This window comes from Melanerpes formicivorus, unplaced genomic scaffold (assembly GCF_026170545.1).
Source record: "Melanerpes formicivorus ecotype bairdi unplaced genomic scaffold, bMelFor1.0.p_v2 SCAF_3, whole genome shotgun sequence".
NCBI classification, from domain to species: Eukaryota; Metazoa; Chordata; class Aves; order Piciformes; family Picidae; genus Melanerpes; species Melanerpes formicivorus.
Genome location: NW_027142355.1, coordinates 12,452,119 through 12,471,497, shown reverse-complemented (window position 1 = coordinate 12,471,497; position 19,379 = coordinate 12,452,119). Strand labels below are relative to the sequence as shown.

The 19,379-nt window shown below is 40.9% G+C and overlaps 1 protein-coding gene across 9 annotated transcripts in view; it reads left to right on the top strand.

Annotated features, from left to right (window-relative positions):
* Positions 1 to 326: 326 nt before the first annotated feature.
* Positions 327 to 19,379, top strand: part of KIF21A (kinesin family member 21A) — a 90,264-nt gene continuing 71,211 nt past the window's right edge. For 4 of the 9 annotated variants that reach the window (XM_068166627.1, XM_068166621.1, XM_068166652.1 and 1 more), the window contains exon 1: positions 328 to 664. In XM_068166627.1, coding sequence (XP_068022728.1) covers positions 621 to 664 — 44 coding nt within the window. In that variant the 5' untranslated portion in view covers positions 328 to 620. Of the gene's footprint in view, positions 665 to 19,379 lie in introns of all 9 variants that reach the window. The other 5 variants (XM_068166611.1, XM_068166626.1, XM_068166603.1 and 2 more) reach the window with 2 other exon arrangements.

Below are 19,379 nucleotides of genomic sequence, written 5' to 3'. Positions count from 1 at the left end.
TGTGCAATAGGTGTGTGCGGGAAGGGCTAGGGTGCCCAAATAACAGGTGTGTGTGGAGAGGCAGGTGTGTGAAGCCGTGTCTGAGTAGGAAGAGGAGGGGATGGGAGGAGAGACGGGGTTGTGAAGGCAAGGAGAGAGTGGTGAGGGGGTGCGTGGAGCAGAACCGCTTGCCCACGCGTAATCAGAGGCCCGTGAGGTGCGAGCCCTGCCGGCCGCCGTGCCCGGGGCGGGGTCTGCTGACGCATTGCGGCTGGAGAGGGCGCGGAGCGGCCGGGGCGGGGGAGCCGGACCCCGGAGGGGCGGGGGGCCGGGGGCTATAGCCCGTCCCTCTGCTCGCCGGCGGGCTGAGTGACAGCGCTCCCCGCCCAGGGACTGGAAGGGTCGGAGCGAGGCGTGGGGTAGGAGGAGGAGCGGCGCGAACCGCCCTACGCTGCCGCGGCTCCTACCTATTCATTCAGGCACCTAAAATGGCTGGAGAGGGGAGGTTGCGGAGCTGGAGGAGAAGGTGAGGGGAAAGCCGCAGCAGCGTGCCCACCTCCGCGCCGGTGGGCCCCTCCTCGGCCCGGTGCACTGCATTCCCGGCAAGGCTGGCGGCTGCCCCTCAGCTACCCTCCGGCACCATGTCTGCTGGCCAGGACGAGAGCTCGGTGCGGGTGGCAGTCAGGTAAGCGGCGGCGCTGCCTCTCCTGCGGGGGCCGGGAAGGGGGACGGCGGGGAACAGCGCTTCCCGCGGGACCTCCTGCTGTAGGTGACCGCGGCCCTCACGTCAGGCGTGCCCGTGAGCCCCTTAGCGGGGGCCCTCTGCGCGAAGCGGCCGCGGGCCACCAGGTCGAGTGGGAGCTGCCCACCCGCGGGAAGCGGCATCGACGCACAGGGACAGCATCGAGGGACATCTTCCCAGCGGAGTGCGGTCGCCTCGGCTCCTGAGGAGCCTCTTTTTCCTTACAGAAGCTGAAAATAGACGAAGGAGAGGAAAAATAACCCACCCAAGCCATTCTGAAGGCTTTCTTAGTCGATTCTCCCTTATTTTCAGCAGTGACCCTAAAAATATTCCAACTAATTATAGGCCGGTGCTGCAAGTGCTTACTCATGGGAGTAAAGCAGCCCCTGGACTGTAGCGATGCTGTTTGCATCACGGAGCTTTACGAGAGTGGATCCTGGCAGACTGATATTTTTAGAAGGATAAAGGCTTTTATCCCACGGAGGCTATGTCTAACCTTACATACCAGGAGGGGTAGGCTTAAATGAGGCTACTCACAGTAAATAGGAATAGGTATACGTAGAAGCCATAGTTCGAGTGGAGCTTAAATAATTTTAAAACATCAGTTAAATTCTTCTCATTTTTCTATGTGAAGGGTTTTGTTTTTTGTTTTTTTTAGAACTTCCAGAGTAGCTCATAGAAGCCATAATTTTCAAGATGACTTTACATAATTCAAACATGAGGAGAAATATATATGGGTGTATGCATGCCAACTGGTGATACTGAATATTATATTATATGCTGACACACTCTGAGTATTATGTCACAGATCATACTTTAGGGGCAGGTCTATATCTCCTGGTGGGTCGTGGGAACCACTACATACATCTCACCTTGGTAGTTAATTCAGGGGTTGTGCAGGAAGACAAGATCGGTTTTTCTCTGGAAGGCATGTGAATAAGCGAGGTTACTGCCCACTGAATTAGTATGTGCGTGTGGAAGGGAACGATGCAATAACATTTTCAGTAAACAGAAACACTGCCCCTGTATGATAACGTGAGGGGTGTGCTGCAGTTGTTCATCAGAGTCTGCTTGACAATTGTAGTAGCATTTTCTACGGGAAGAAATGCTTTTGTGAGTGTTGTTATCTGTTGAAGCGTTTTTCACATGCCGTGCAGGGAGCATAATTCCAATGCATAATTAGGCTGTATTTTTAAAAAGGAAAATATGAGTTAGGTGTGATCCTAAAAAAGAAAAGGGTGTGTTACAGGTTTACAGACTGCTCTGTCATTTGAAGAAAACATTAAAAAACTTCACAGGAAAAAAAACAAAAGTGATATAGAAGTTCTTTTACAAATGCAGGGGTTTGTTGAAGTTGGGAATTTAATAAAACCTGCTGATGCACGTGTTTATAGTTTTAAGTGTGTGATAAATAGGCTAGAAATAATATATGACAAAGAATCTGTAAAGGTGAATTAAAATCACCCAGCTGTGTTTATTGAAAACAAGTCCCTAATGTTACAAGGCATATTTCTGTAATATAATTGTCTAACATCTTATGTCTGAGTACACTTCACTAGTAATGAAGAATTGCATCTTTCTTCCTGTCTGCCTTTTTTCTCTCTTGGCAGATTAACTGTTCAGCACTAGATTTCTCCCTCTTTGTTTAGCAGTCATGAACAAAAGCATGCACAATTTAAATTTATTCCCTGCCCCCTTTCCACCCCCCCCCAGTAGCTCTTTGTAGATGGTTTTCTATTATTTCTGGTCATGTATTTTGCACAGTCCTATAATTCAACTGGTCTTACAACTTGCTGTGTGTCAGCACCATGCTGTACCCTGCATTATGAATATTACATTGTTTCCTTGTTTGTTTTGGTATTTGGTTCTTTTTGGGAACTAGAGGTGGGTTCAATTGTGATCTCTACTGTTGTGACAAATTAGTTATTTTTAATGTATGTGTCCTGAACAAGGCTTTCTCTACAGCACAACCAAGTTTTAGTTAGCGACTCCAGTGGTAGTACCTGGAGTAAAATACTGCAAAGACATATTGCACTGAACTCACTGCAAAGCTGAATTTGCTCAAACTTATGTTTAAAGTTATAGAACAGACCTCACTGAAGTAATTTAGCAAATTGTTTTTCAGAATCTGGTTATCTCACTTAATTGTATACAAGAAGATTCAAAAAGACTTAGTTCTTTCCAATTAGCACTACCTTTAAGCTATCATCTTGTATGCTAATTCTGCCCCTGTTTTCTTCAGTGTAATAAGGGGTTTGTGACTGATGAGCTAAATTCTCCCATTTAGTGAAGCATGAGCAGCTGAAAATAGTTTAGCAGATAATCCAGTCACTGTGTTAAACTCCCCAATTAAGAAAAAAAATTCTTTCTCTATTGTCAACCACCACTGAAAGACTTCTGGACTTAAAATTCTGATGATGGTGTGCAACTTCAGCAAAGAGCATTGCTCTCTGCTGTATAGTGTGTGGCTGTAGTGTCTGCTTTCAGATGAAAGCAGGAGGCCCTCATGATAATTTTCTAATCAGATTTTTTTAAATGTAACTGTGAAAACCTATTGATTTTACCAAGCTGAAATTGCCATCTTGCTTCTGTAAATATCTTTTCAGCATGTGAAAACTATCTTTTCCTGGGCAGGCTATGAAACTTTATAAATGTTGTAGTTCATGTTTGTGGAACCAAGACCACAAAAATGGTATAGACTGTAGTTCCTAATTCTTGTTATACCTTGCCACTTTAGTGGTGTCAACAGCCAAAATGCAGTGTGTAGCTTTCCTGTGTGCTAGGTAGATGAGGCTCTCATCTAAGACTGTGATCCTTAATAGCCAGTGTCTGTTTAGCATTTTAGAGAGTCATTTTATGAGCTATCCAGAAACTGGATGGGGTCACTGAAGTCAGTGCCCATAACCTGGGCCCTGCTATGTCAGGTCATAGTTAGCTTTTAACAACCCGACCTGAGCTATGCCAAAGGAATGGGAATAGTTCCTGCTGGAGAGGTTCACAGCTTGTCCTTGCTCTGTATGGCTTGGAGCTGTAGGTTTAGAGCATCCTAGTAGTGATTATCTCGGAAACAAGTCTAATTTGAGTACCTTGCATTTTTGGGTATGTGCTCAACAAAGGAACTCTTGGAGAGTAATGTTTGTATGGAGCTTACCAGAAGGCTTGCATGGAGGGCTATTATCTGGCAGAGCATGGAAGGATATCTGTTATTTGGATCCTGTTGTGGAGAAGACATAACATTGTAGAATGTTGAAGAAAACATTTATCTTCTAGTCTGCCAATGGAGGAAGATGGCTTTGATTTACTGTATTAGTGGAGTCCCTAGACACACAGATGATAAGCTTCAGTGTTGATTTATAATAGTTTCTTTTAAGATGCTGTATGAAAACAGAAGAAGACATAATGAATGTTATGCTAAAATGAATAGCTGTGGAAACTGACCAGTAGTCAAGAAAAGTAAGATGGTCCTTCAGGTATGCTTGGGTGACACCTTAGGTGGAGTGGATGTCAAATGCCAGTTTGTGAAGCTAGAAGAAGTAGGGCTTTGGGATTGGGCATGTTGCCATTGTGAAAGGTGGCACCCAGTGGAAACTGTGCTAATGCACAGGATGCAAAGAATCAGGGGGGAGAGGAGGTAGGGGATGGTGTTTTATAATTAGATGTGTTTAATATCAACGAGAAGAGCTATGAAAGTTTCCCTTTTCATCATCCTCAGTACATTTGTGTACATGTGACTCTTTCCTTACTTTGTCAAAAGTACCTCACTGCTGCTGCATCATGTCCTGTGATTAACATCTGCTCTGTCTTCCATCCATTAGCCAAAGAAGGTGAATGTTGCTAACTTCCTCTTCATGTGTATAGAGAGGCTGTGGGATCTAGCCTCCCACTTCTTCCCTGAATCATCTAAACAGTTTTTCTTGTACCTGCCCTGTGTATCTGCAATCCATTGTGACATTGCTTCACAAAGGTGGAACATTGATATTTGCCAAGTATGGAAATTGTGTGCAAAAGGTAATGGATATACTGGGAAACTTTTCTAACAACAGTGGGAGTAAAAAGTGTAGCTGATGAATTAAAACTACCTATCTTCTGTTTCTGGTATTCTGAAAGGGAGAGGACATATTCTAGAAAAAACAGGCTGATTACTAGCACAAATCTCTGTTCCTAAATTGAACACCTAATCAGACAAAAGTTTCTTCCTTTCATATCCCAGTTTATTGAACTGTGTGTCCAGTTGAGCTATTTTCAGAATATTTTTTTTCCCTGTTTGCTGTTTTGCTTCCCTTTATCTTTTGCATTCTTCTTTTTGTAGCATTTTTTTTAAACAGCTTTTACACTGAAATTCTTTGTGCTAGATCCAGCTATTGCTGAATACACTGGGAAAGAAGCAGCCAAGTGGAAGGAGCTCGTCTTGTTTTATGGGTGTATTTGGAAGTATTTTGGCTGTTGAAATAGATTTTCTTCCTTGGGCTATTGGTCTGCAAATGCTTACAGCTGTGTTTAAGCTTCCTACCATGAATAGATCCTCAAGTGTCAGATGAATGGCCATGTATTCTGTGGTATATATCATAAACTGTGGAGGGCAGAGGCACTCATTTCACCCTTCCTATACAGTGCTAAGCATTCTCATAAATTATTCTGTAACTAGTTGAGCAACAGCAATAGATTACAGGACTGTCCATTGTCATGTTAAAATTAACCAACATTTTCCTTTTATTAGCCAATAGTTATTGCCCATCTGTAGTCATGTGTATCTGTTAAAGTTTTTTTTTTGAGGAAAATGTCTCAAAGTAACTGTATTAATGAAGTCCAGCAGTCTATCAGTGTACATGTATGCCCCACCAAAGGAAAGGGGGGAAAAGAAAAGGTTTCAACAACTAGAAGTAGTAATTTTTCAGGGACATGTCAGGTATTGGGAAATACTTATTTTGCTGGGAGAGTCTATTAATGGAAAGCTACAAAAGAGGTCTTGTTAGAAAGATCATGTTGCATATCTTCTGTTAGTTTTGATGCTTCTCTCCCTGGCTTAAACAAACATTGTCTTGTCCTTCACTGAAACTTAACTCTACTCCATCCATATGTTTTGCATTTCAGCTGTAAAAAAGGCACAACACCATCTGCTGCTAAATTAATTCTGGTTTCATCATCTCTGACTTGATCACCCATAACTGATATTGCTTGGGGCGGGCTGAAGTCTGTGATCTTGCTTTCTAGGAAATAAGCTTTCCTTTCCACCTCTGGTGATGTAAACACAAACTCATTCTTTGATGGAGGGGAAAGTAGTCCTAGGTGGACATTCCCTTTGATGCAATATACTCCTTGCCAGAAGATTGGTGTATCTTGAAGAAAAAGCAATGATTGGTCAGTTCATGCTTGTGGGTGAATTACTTTTTTAACTTGGTATTTCCTAAAATTTGTAAGAGTCTTGGGAGTTTAGTTTGATTTGAAATTAGTAATCAATTTCCATTTAATGGTGTTTTCTTTGCTGCTTATAAATCCTAACTTTGTAGAGTGTCTTGTTGGCTTAAACATTTCTTTAGTATTGAACTCAAGGCTTCTCATTTTCAGTTTTTCTGTGTGATTTCAGTAAATTCTTCTGTGGTAGTTGAGTGGCCTTTGTGCTTGGGATCAAGGGAGCCTTGCTCCCTCCCTCTGTTTTCCCTTTATTTGCTTTAAGCGTTTTAGAGATTGTCCTTGCTGCCCACTTGGAGATGGCTGCTGGAATTCTTGCTTTCATGTTCTCTTGCCTGATTACTGCTGGGGAAATAAAGCCATTTTAGATGCATGTTTTCTGTTAAAGGAAAAGATGCAGTATCCTCTTCTATCAGTGGCTGAAGGAGGGAATTTTTTTTTGTTATGCTAATGTTATTCCTGTGTAAAATACATGCAAGAAATTAAAAGTATCATTTGAACTGGTGAACAAGAAAGTTTAATTAAAAATCAAACCAGACCTGAACAAGTTCAGCAAGAGTAATTAGTGGTGCATTTTTCTTGTGCTTTCATTCCCTTCTCCAAAATTTGTTTTAAATCTTTGTTCATTTTCTTCCTGCTCTTTCCTCCCTTTTTGTAGCTCTCTGTTTATTTCCACTTTTCCCTGGTGAAAGTTTTCTGGAATAAATGTCTGTTCCAGTGTGACTAATGGGAGAAATGCAGCCTTATTTTTCAAACATGTTCTCATTCAGTGTGTTTCCCATAGCAACAAGATGCAAACGGAGAATGGAGAAAGGATTTTGAGGTCAGTGTCCCAGTGAGTTTGATGCATACAGAAGGTCTGTTCAATATATATTTTAAAGTGTGATTCAGAGCTAGGGATTGATTAACATAAAATATTTCATGGGTAGCCTCTGTATGGAAATAAGTGATGAATAAGTACCCTCTACTCCTTTACCTTTATCCTGTTGAAGACACTAAAAAAATAAAGTTGGCCACTGTTGGAATAATTTTTTTTTTTAAGGAAGTTTTAAAAACCAGCTGACAAGTACTAATGTTTGGGACAATACACCCTTTAGGTAGAATGGAAGACCTAAAGGTAATTAACAAAAATGAATGGCGTATCCCTTGAGTCTATTTACTGTGGACTTTCAACAGAAATCAGAGCAAGAAAACCTAAGTAAAAGGTTGTGGTATCTACTGTACACGACAGTTTGTATACATGCAAGTTGAATAGTAAATTTGTTCTCTAGGTAATTTGTGGTGTTTCACTGGTGGTTCTTGGGTTCATGCTGTTACAGGAACTCTGCATAGTTCTGTTGGTTAGAAAATACCTCTGTTTGCAAGATATTTTAATGTAGGTTTTTTTCATACTCATTCTAAAATTCTCTGGGTTTCTTGAAGTGCTTTATCTTTCATACAGTAGTTTGGAAGGACACTTATATTCCCTTTCATTTATATTCCATATAATGGATCCTTTAGAAGTATGAATAAGACATTGTCACGATATGTAAGAGTTATAGGACTGTAGTGTGTTATAGCATAACAGTTCAACTACCACAGCTGAATACATGGAGGATTGTAGCTAATAGAACTGAGCAGAATGTTTTTCTTTTGTGAGGCATCTCAAAGTCTGACATTTTATCTTTTGTGTCCCAGTTTCTTTTGGTAATAGAATATTTTGATCAAATGGGCTTCTCTGCCTGGTCTAATCTCATTCGGGGTCTTGAACAAAGATCTTCCACATCTTGGGTCAATGGTCCCACCACTTGTTTATTGCCTTTGTTTAAAATCTGTATTTTTTCATTTTTTCAATGACTGTTGTCCATCCCATTTTAAAGCAGCTTAGTTATCTTTTGCTTAATGCTAAAACAAAGTTGAGGGGGCATCTTATGCTGAAAAGCTACAAAGCTGTGGAATATTAATGTCAGTCAAGAGGCTATATTAAGTATGCAACATGTTAGCAACGTTGATTAAAAGTCATTAGTAATGGTTTAAAACACAAAACACAGTATCCTCTAGAAATGTATTGCAAATAACGAAGTAGTCTTGCACGGTTTTAAGGTCACTTAAAAGCTTGCTAAGAAACATCCTGTGTACAGTATAACTCTTAATACTGTATAGATTGTAGGACCCATGAGGCCTTGAGCAACCTGATCTAGTGAAAGGTGCCCTTGCCCATGACAGGTAGGTTGGAACTTGATGATTTTTTGAGGTCACTTCCAGCCCATCAATCTATGAACCCAAATAAGCCACTTTCTTTGAAGCATTTGATGCCATGTTGCCTGTGAGCCTGCTGCTTCTTGTAATAAAGTGATAGGAAGGTAGACTGATGGAAGGTGTCTGTAACTTTTTCAAAATACTGAAAATGAGGAAGTTACCTAGTTTATGCTTTTCAAAGCAGGTAATTCTTAGCCTTCATTTAGTTGGATATTTATTTTCTTTAATGTGGGACTAATAGGGGAATGAGTCCTGAGACCTTTTGTGTCACTTTGAGTAGCTCGTTATCCCAAGATCTTAGAGTTGCTAATCTCTCATTAGGTAGTGTTGATTAAATATGTTTGCCAGCTGTAGTAGTGCCTCTGTCTTAGTTTGTTCTTGTTCCTTGGACAGAATCAATGTCCACATCGCTACTCTGCCTGTAGCAGGGTATGAGAGAGCTGTGAAAGTAGTTAGTGAATCTCTTGTGTTGCTTGTTTGTTTTCTTTTTCTAATACTTTTTTCCTGTTTTCTTTTTTTTATTTTTTTCTCCTCCACTGGCATCTATATTGTCATCTCAGAATTATATTGTAAACTCTTCAGGTCAAAGATTTAGCTTCAAAGCATAGTAAAATTTTGTGATGTGATATAACTAATTCATAATATAGTATCATGAGAGTAATAGCTGCTACTAGAACACCTGGGTTAGTCATTGCCTTCTTTGAAAAATGTTACAATTAAAGATTGTTTTACTGAAACATATATATATGGCTTTGTTTCTCCCTTCTCGCACCATTTGTTCCTGTGAAGATTGAAAATAATTGCACCTGTACTTTGATCTGTAGGAAATAGCTATTCTCTCTTTTTTTTAAACCTGCTGAACAAACCATACATTGCTTCAGTTGTCACTCTGTGTAAGTTTCCAGGTAAAGCATATTTCACTCCCTAATCTCAAATTCATTCCTTTTGAAGTCTGGTCTGTAATTTTAAGTACAGAAGAAGTAATTATTTTTAGGCTTTTGCTCTGTAATGTGATGCCCTTGATTTGATTTTTCTAATTTCCCTGCCCTGCTTTATCTATGCAGCTATCTCTTCTATCTTCTCATCTATCTTTGCAGACTGGGGATCTTGATACCATCTAAACATCTGTACTTTCTTTTTCTAGTTACCAGCTATGCACAGGGATGGTGTAATTGTATATTTGGGGAAGGTTTATTTGCTTTAATGCATTTCAAACAGTTTGATCATAAAAACCAGAAAAATAGTCTCACACTGGATTAATGGAGAATAAATATCTGAATACATATTTTTCTAGAAATTATAGAAAAGAGAAGGATTCTACTTTTAACAATGTTTGAAGGGACAATAAGTCAGAAAGAAGGCCACCTGTCCAATCTATATCACTTAGAGCACAGCTTGTGCTTCTGTCTAGTCTAATCAGTCAGCCTGTCACTCAGGAGCAATAGAATTTCCAGTTTGATCTTCACTAGCAGGACTTCGAGTTGAGCAAATGTGGACTGCTTTTCAGTGAGATCTAAAAGTGAAATGTGAGATAAGGCTGAACTGGTATTGACAGGCAAACTATTTGATAATTAAATATTCATGTAGTGTCCTTTCTTTTGTACTCCCAAATGCTTTAGAGTTTAGAAATTGATTTGGGGGTTTTGTGCCTTCCCCCCCCACCCCACCCCCCTTGCACAACCCTCCCAAGTAATCTCCATTAGCTGATCATCTGGTCAACCTGCTGTCTTGGCTCTGCATTTTAAAATGTAGCTGTAGATGTATTTCATTATCACTGTTAATAAAGCTTTTGAGGAACAGATGAACTTTTCATTTTCTCTAAATGTCAACAAGTAAAGCCTTGGTACAGCCCAAAGAGGAAGAAATGCTGCAGACAAGGGGAGATTAACTGATATCACTTATCTGGACCTGAGCAAAGCCTTCAGCGCTGTCCTGCACGACATTCTGGTCTTCAAGCTGGTAAAATATGGGTTTGATGGATGGACCACTTGGTGGATAAAGAACTGATGTGACCATCGCACCCAAAGAGTAGTTGTCAATGGGTCCATATCTGAGTGGAGGCTGGTAACGAGACCCTCAGGAGCCAGTACGGGGACCAGTCTTGTTTAACATCTTTGTTGGTGACGGACAGTGGCATTTAATGCACCTTCAGCAAGTTCCCTCCAATGACACCAAGCTGTGTGGTACAGCTGGAACACTGGGGGGAAGGGATGCCATCCAGAGGGAACTTGGCAGGCTGGAGAGTTGGGCCCAAGCCAACTTAATGAGGTTCAACAGAACCAGGTACAGGGTCCTGCATCTGGATTGGGGCAATCCCAGGCACTGGTATAGCCTGGGCGGTGACTGGCTTGAGAGCAGCCCTGAAGAAAAGGACTTGGGGGTGCTGGTGGATGAGAAGCTCAATGTGAGCTACCAGTGTGCACTTGCAGCCCAGAAAGCCAACCCTATCCTGTGTTGCATCAAGGGAAGTGTGGCCAGCAGGTCAAGAGAGGTGATTCTTTTCATCTACACTGATCTTCTGAGACCCCACCTGGTGTACTGTGTCCAGTTCTGGAGCTCCTAGTAGAAGAAAAATAGAGAAGTGATGAAATGTCCAGAGAAGGGCCATGAAGATGATCAGAGGGCTGGAGCTCCTCTTCTATGAGGACAGGCTGAGACAGTTGGGATTGTTCAGTCTGGACAAGAGAAGGCTCTCAGGAAACTGTATTGTGGTCTTTGATTATCTGAAAGGAGCCTACAAGAAAGCTGGTGAGGGACTTTTTAGGTTGTCAGGTAGTGACAGAACTAGGAGGAATGGACCCAAGCTATAGGAGGATAGATTTAGATTAGATGTCAGGAAGAAGTTCTTCACCATGAGGGTGGTGAGACACTGGAGCAGGTTGCCCAGGGAGGTGGTGGAAGCCCCATCCCTGGAGGTTTTTAAGGCCAGGCTGGACGTGGCTCTGGGCAACCTGATCTAGTGTGAGGTGTCCCTGCCCATGGCAGGGGAGTTGGAACTAGATGATCCTTGAGGTCCTTTCCAACCCTGACAATTTTGAGATTCTGTGAAGTTAACCATGGGACAGCAGTATGCCCTGGTGACCAAGAGGGTCAACGGTATCCTGGGGTGCGTTGAGGAAAGTGTGTCCAGCAGGTCTATGGAGGTTCTCTTCCCTCTCTACTCTACCCCAGTGAGACCACATCTGTTATGCTGTGTCCTGTTTTGGCGTGCCCAACTCAGGAGAGACACGGATCTGCTGGACAGAGTCCAAGAGAGACTTATGAGAATGACTGAACATCTCCTACAAAGAGACTGAGAGACTTGGGGCTGTTTAGTCTTGAGAAGAGAAAGCTGAGAGGGGATCTTATCAATCTCTATGAATATCTGTGGGGTGGGTGTCAAGATGAAGGTTCCACCTCCACATGAAGAGATGCTTCTTTACGATGAGGGTGATGGAACATTGGAACAGGTTGCTCAGAGAGATTGTGGAGTCTCTTTCTCTGGAGACTTTCAAAACCTGCCTGGATGTGTCCTGTCCTAGGTGATCCCACTTTGGCCAGGGGGGTTGGTCTTGATCTCCAAGATCCCTTCAACCCCTAGCATTCTATGATTTTGCAGTACCTTTGGTTCAATACTGCTGATGTCTTGGATGATGTCTAATGTTGTGTTTTTGGTGCTGTGGTTCAAGGGAAACGTGGACTACTTGAGAGGAGTTGAAAAGAAAAGGGAAATAATCCTTTGTCTAGAGAACATGACCACTTCCATGGTGTGAGATAGTAGGAGTTCGATTGCTAAGAGACATGTGTTGAAATAGCCTGGCGTCAAATACAAAATAGAAGGGAATAAATTGGACTTCATGTTTCATGTGAACTGGGTAAAAAGTAGTAGAATTAAATAATAGTAAGAAAAGTAAGAGGTGAAAAGAATAGATTTTTGTGTTTTAAGGAGAGTTGTCCTAGAATGATTTGCATGGACACAGAGTTGCCCATCTGGGAGGCTTTTAAAAACAATTAGAACTGATAATTGTCAGGAACATTTTGGACATGTTTGATATTACCTTGGTCCAGAAAGATAGAGTGAGTGAATAAACTCTGACTTTTCCATCCCAATTGTCTGTGTAATTCTTTGAAGCTGCATGTTGAGTGCCAGGACCTGAATTCAGCACAGATGAATGATCCCAATCAGATGTCAGAATATGTTTACAGGGATGTGATAATGTCCACATGAAAAATAAAGCCTTACATATTTGGAAGGTCAAACTTACAGTAATTAAAATTTGAAGAGACCTTTGGAGGTCATCTAAATTCAGCTTCCCATTTGAAGTAGGGCCAAAATTAAATTCAGGTGAGATCTCTCAAGTTACAGCATGGTCTCTGTAGGCAACTGTCCTAATGGGCAAAACTTTTTCTTTATCCCTAGCTGGGAAATGTCTTGCTTTTGTGGGTTGAAATTAACCCCCAAGTAATTTGAGAGAACTACCCCCCAAAACGAAGTCATCAGACTAGCTCAGTGTGGGATGGAAGCAAATGAAGCTATATTTACAAGCAAACTACAATCTAGAAATATGAAGCACTGTATGTACAAAATATACACTATATGTAATATATATATTTACAATTTATAAACAACACCAACTCCTCAGACCCTCCTGGATGGATCCAGGGGACCCATTCACCTCCTCCCCCACTCCCTCCCTCCTTCCTGTTACCTCACACAGTAGGCACAACAGAGATCCCCCTGGCAAGGCCTTGGAAGAGAGAAAGAAATTGCAAGAAGTGACAGAAGAAGAGAACTATTTATGCTGCTTCTCTATATCCCCATTAGCAATCCAATGAATTCTATAGACCTTATAATTATTTTTCTTTTGTATCCAATAGTAATTTATTTTACTTTCAGCCTTTGCAGTCAGAATATAGGCTAAAGCTCCCCCTTCAAACTGTGACACTCTGTTTATGGCCGCTGCCTCTTGACTTCCCAATGTGAACCTCAGTAAGGAATTTGAATCTCTTGTCTTGACAGCCTCTTTTGTATTGGAAGAGAGGAGGCAAGGTGTAAAAGCCAGGAAGATAATGAAAGCTCTGTGCTTACGGTCTGCTGGAAAGGGTTGGTTATGGGGGATAGCTTCAGCTTTTTTAAAGGGGGCTCTGAATGTGATAGAGCACATTCTTGGGGGACTGAGGGTCATCCAGTGGTGCAGGCTATATGGTTGCTTTTGGGAGGTAGTGTTATAAGCATACACAATGTGAACTACTAGAGGGGTTTGTTTGCATTGTTTCTGTGCTATTTTTGTTGGTTTTCATATTATTATTGTTCTGAAGCCTATTCCTTCCTATTATCCAGCCCTCTACTTGTCTTGAAGACTGTTTCATGGTAGATGTGAAATTGCTGCTGTGAAGGCATACGTAGTGTGATTCAGTTATGAATAACGATTTGTTTTCCTCTTTTCCCAGCAGGGATACATGGCAGTCACCTTCTGCCTGTATTTCACATGCTTCAATATGAGCTCATTTATTATTTTGGTCAAGCTATCCATCATGGTTTAATGTTACTTTGCTTTTCAGATGTTCATGCTGTCCTCAGCCATCTCTTTCCCTGTCCCTCTCTGTGACAGTTCATGTTTCATTCTTTCATTTCTTCTGTTTGCCCAAGCAACATCTTCTGTAAGTTAAAAAAACCCCAAATGCAATAGTTAGTGGCTTGTCACATGAAGCATGTGATAATCTTGTGAACACAACCCAAAGCATGTTACTTGTCATGGAAGAGTTTCTCCTGACTCCTTGAAAACGAATTATAATTTGTGCATTATCAGGTTTTGTCTTGTCTGAAAAAAACACCTTTGTTTTTTTTTTTTTTAATTCTTTGCTTTTGCACGTTTGTATCCTGCATGGAGCAGTGACCAAAAGTTGGGATTCAGCTTGATTTGTATTGTTGGGTGCCTGCCTAGTATCTGTGTAAGAGCTGTCTCGTTGAAGTTCAGCCTGCTCAAAAGAGAGGAATGTATTGGCAGACTGAGGAAAGTGCTTCAAAGCTTGTGGTATCTGCATCTCTTGAAGATAAATGTTGTTGATTTCTCAGACAGCAGCTAGGAAATGCTACTGACTTACAAGTTCTAACATATGTCAAGGCAATCTGACTAATTGTAATCTAGCTGGACAATTGCTTTTTTATGTGTGATTTGTGATTTATACAGGCACTTATCATCTTCTGGTGAAACTTCTTTTGTGCAATGCTATAGACTTAACCAAGGAATATTCAGTGGAGCAGGACACTTGTAGTGTAGTGCACTGTTTTAGTGAAAAGTGCACTCCTGTTTTGTTGCCACCATGGTATAGAGGGAGATGGCAACTCTGGCACAGCAATGTATGCGAGAGGTCCTCTCCATGGCTCAGAAGTTGCATGAATTGGCGTTGTGTTGTTTTTCCATTCTGGTAGTACAAAAATAACTGTAGGATGTTAACCTACTTTCTGTTCAAATAGCAGAAGTGATACAATTTCCATGTAGTGGATTAGTGCATTAGGTGTTTTGGTGATAGTAACTGTTTCAAACACTGAATTTGTAAACTTGTTTTTCCTGAATCACTTTGGCTGTTTTCTGTAGGGTGTAGAGTTTATGGTTCAGTTCCTCCTCCTTGTCAGCTAATAATGCATTAAGCGTTTAGATGTCTCTCATTTCTGCTAGATCTGCCTCTAGCTTCTGGGTGTCAGATCCTTCAGGATGCCATCCAGTTTAAGGTGTGATTTTTTTTTTTTTTTTAAGTCCTGTTGTAACCTCAGATTTTAGGTATTAATGCATTCAGCACATTGTAAAACCTTTTCCCTCTGAATCCCTTTGTATTCAAAGTGCAATATATATTGCACTTTTCTTTATCTGTTAGTCTTTTGAGGCTGAAAGCTCAGTCTCTGGAGATCTTGAAAGTAGATGAGAGAAGCACCAAAAGGAAAACTACTAGGATATATGGATATACTACATGGGTATATTAATGTATTAGTGTTGCTTGATTTAAAGTGGTATTCAGTGAATAACTCATAAGGTACTGCTGGCATAAGTAGCTGGAAGATGTTTTTGTCTTTAAGAGGTCTCTCTCTGCTGCAGCCATTACCAATACTGGGAATTCTCTGGATATATTGCCATCTGTTGGGATCATGGGTGATGCCATATTCCCTATATACACACTAGTGTCCTCAGTTCTGTGTCCCAGTGTAAGCAGCTGTCCAGTTAGGACACTGGCCATCTTGCTTCTAAAGCTGGACATGATTAAATAACGTGTGACTAGCTATAAGTTTTCCTTTGTTACTGGGCTAAGCTACAAAATCTTGGATGAGGGGAGATGGTTTTAAACTGGAACGGGGTGGATTTAGGGTAGAAGTAAGAAGGAAGTTTTGGGTTTTTTTTAACAATGAGAGTGGTAAAATACTGGAACAGGTCAAGACCAGACTTGTGGCCTTGGGCAACCTGATCTAGTTGGAGGTGCCCCTGCCCACTGCAGGGGAGTTGGACAAGATGACCTTTGAGGGTCTTTTCTAACCTCATGCAATCTGTGTGAATCTGTGCTATAATCAATGGAGGATCAATGTTGGAGTATCAATGACTGCTCCTCCTGAGTATTTTTTCAGTGTTCTGAGCAGACTCCTGTGTCTTATTGATGATCTAGGTACTGTTGGAGCATGAAGGTAGAGGATATCTTAACTTTGGAAATAGCTGAAAAGTTTTGTTCCTAAAGGAAGTGGACTTTCAAAGCTCTTCCTTTCTTCACCCTCAGCTAGACAAGAAAGACAAGGATGTAGTCAGACTGTCCAGTTTTATTGGGAAGTCTAAAAGGTTGAGGGACACTTAGACATTTTATTATCCGCAAATCTAGTCTGGACAGGAGAAGGTTGAGATGCGACCTTATCCATGTCTACAAATACCTGAAGGGTGGCTCTCAGGAAGATGGAGCCAGTCTCTCTTTAGTGATGCCTGGTGGTAGGATGAAGGGCAATGGACATAAACTCAACCATGGAAAATTCTCTCTCAAGAGGAGAAAAACCTTTTTGTAATGTGAGGGTGGTGGAGCACTGGAACAGGCTACCCAGAGAGTTTGTGGAGTCGTCTTTTCTGGAGATCTTAAAAACCTGCCTGTGTTCCTATGCAACCTGCCCTAAGTAGCCCTGCTTTACAGGGAGGAGGTTGGACTCAATCCCTGGAGTCTTTCCAGCTCCTAGCATTCTATGATATCCTTATGTGCCATTACATACTGGGCTTGTTCATTTCAGTGTGCTTGTGACTAGTGCAAAAGGAATAACTACATAGGACAGCAACAGGTTGCACAAGGACCTCTTTTATGGCGGATGCAGAATTTTGTTTTTTAGAAAAATAGTATTTTATTGGTCAGGTGTTTCTCACTTGAGTCCTGGTCTAGTTTGTTAACTATAAGTTGTTACCTAAGATAAATCACAAAGGAGGTAAAATACCAGATTTTATTGTTTTGGATAAAACAGGTATGACACCAGTAAGAATTGTTAGAGGTACTGAAGCTAGTAGTTTATGCTGTGACACTGAGTTTTAGGTGGAGTGTCACTGCTGTACTCTTTCCAGCTGCTGGAAAAGCTTTTTTCTTTTTTCCCCCCCTTCCATTGCATTACTCCATTTTCTGCTGCCTTTTCAAGATTGCTCTGTCAGCACTGTTGCTATAGGTTAGAAATCAAAAACCTAATTGTGCAGCTTCGCAGTGGCTGCTTAGAAACATAAGGCTGAAGTCTTGTTACTCTGAACTGAAAATTGTTTGTGATGGCTTCAGCTTAGGATGATGAAGGATAGTATAGAAAAACACAAGAAATTGTGTACATTTTGAATCCATTCTGACACTGATAAGATTACCTGACATATTGTGTAACACCAGTCACCTGCATTTGGTTGACAATCCAATTATGTGTTTAGTTAAAAAACAAGATTGTATGTGAAGTGCAACCAGTCCTGGCCTCAAACTTCAAGAGGCAGGGAAATCCCCTCCTTTCTTTATTTCTAGGTAATCCTGCTCACTGCCCTGAATCTGTCTTTCTCAGTTTAAGTTTGCCTTATTTCCATTCTTCAGGGGTTCTTAATTCAGTAGTTTAGAAATGGTTAACTCTGGTAAATATAGTTGGGAAATTAGCCCTGCTAATTATTCTTGTGATGAGGCTTATGTAAGGGCTGCATTGCAGTTGTGCTTCATTGGCTGACAGAGTTCTGTATTTCTGTGTAAACAAAAATGAAGTGATAAGGCATGGGCAAGCAAAGTTTATAGTTGAAACCATGGAGAAAACAGTACCACCTTCAGAGTTTATCTGCTTAATTGTCTTTTTTTTTTTTCTTTTTTAGTGTTAGGAGCTTGTCTTAAAAAAAACCAAAACAATCTTCTTAAACAAAAACAAACAAAAAACCACCAAAGCAACTACAACAACAACAAACCCCCAACCAAACAAAACCTGAAAGTGCTTTGTTATTCCATGCTCTAGCATTACTTCACATTTGGTGATTAAATCAGTTGTGGTACAGTTAAAATTGTGTAGCATGAGTTAGAAAACATTAAACCAGTGCAGAGATTTTTCTCTTTATTTTTTATGCTGTAGAAGTAGAAAGTTGTGAAAGAACTAAGTTTTCTCTAAATGGTATCAATCTGCTAACACCCTTTTAAGACCTTGTTTAATATTTGTGGGCAATTTGTGTAGAATAGCAGTTAGCTTAAGAAGTTTTGTCTAAATATTCAACTTTTCTTTCTAAATATTTGTTACCTTAGCATATGTTGGCATAAACAGCTTTCTGCCATTTCTCCCCATTCCCCAAATGTTGTCTGTAGTGCTAAAGGAAATTATTTGAAATGGAAACATAGTTGACCAAAACACTAGAGCTTTGTTTTTTTGCTGTGTGGGTGGTTTCTTTCTCTCCCTTTCCCTGAGGTTTACTGTGAAAGCAGTGACAGTATGTGGTTAAAGCTGAGTGCAGCAAAGGAGAGAAAGTCATGTGTGTATATAGGTGTGGGAGGCAGCTCAGCCTAATTCAGATCAGTTGGTGATGCAGGGGTCAGCTTCTATTGACATCCAGCCTTGGTGCTGGGTAGGAAACAATTTTAAAGTTGTGGATTAATATGTAGATATATATGTAGCTTTTAATAAATGTATGAACCTTTATGGGAGCATTTAGGCACTACCAGTATGCCATTATTTCATGTGAGCTCATACTTTTCCATTTCCTGGCAAAGATTCTTACTAGAAAGGAAAACCTTGTGTGTACCTCCCTTCATGCACTGTCCTGATAAAATTCATTCAAGCCAAAGGAACTTTTGTCTTGTCTGATGTTAAGTGCTCAGAAGTGAGAGATTTGATCAGAAGTTTTGTGGCAGGGACCACAGCCATGTCAGTTGTTTTTACCATAGTCTTAATAATCAATTTCTGCCTTATAAATGTAAGTTTACAGTTTGAAAAGGTTTATATGAGAATGCTTGTTTTAAAAACATCTGTGCTACCTCCAGTGTATGAGTGCCTATGAAGTCTTGTACAGACAAACAAGTGATTTGCATTGTTGACTTCTGGGAGCAGATGGGAAATGCTTGATTTCCAATTATTATGTGCCAAGAGAAGCTGATTTAATTCAGTCAAAACAAAGAAATGGGTTTTGACCTAGAAGAAGCTTGTCAGGACAGACAGACTTTTCTGTCCCCGAGGAGTTACAGCCTCGGAGTCAGAAGACAGAAACGATCCCAGGATCAGGTGTTGATGATTTGTGTGCTGGAGCTGAGGGAGGCTGGCAGAGCCTGCCTAGGCCAGCAGCTGAGTGCAGAGGAGGATTGTTCCAGAAGCAGAGAGGGCTTCTCGTGACTGTAATGTAAAATTGAGAGAAGTGCTTTTGTGTGAGCTACCCTGCTGCATGACTCTTTGTTTTGTTTTAAGTGACCTTGCAATAATAGTTTTGGAGTTCTGGTTGAATTTGTAACCAAATTGGGAAACCTGACTCATAATGAAATAGTAAGCCTACAGCTAGAATGTGAAGCAGAAAGTACTTAGCTTTGCTGTTGA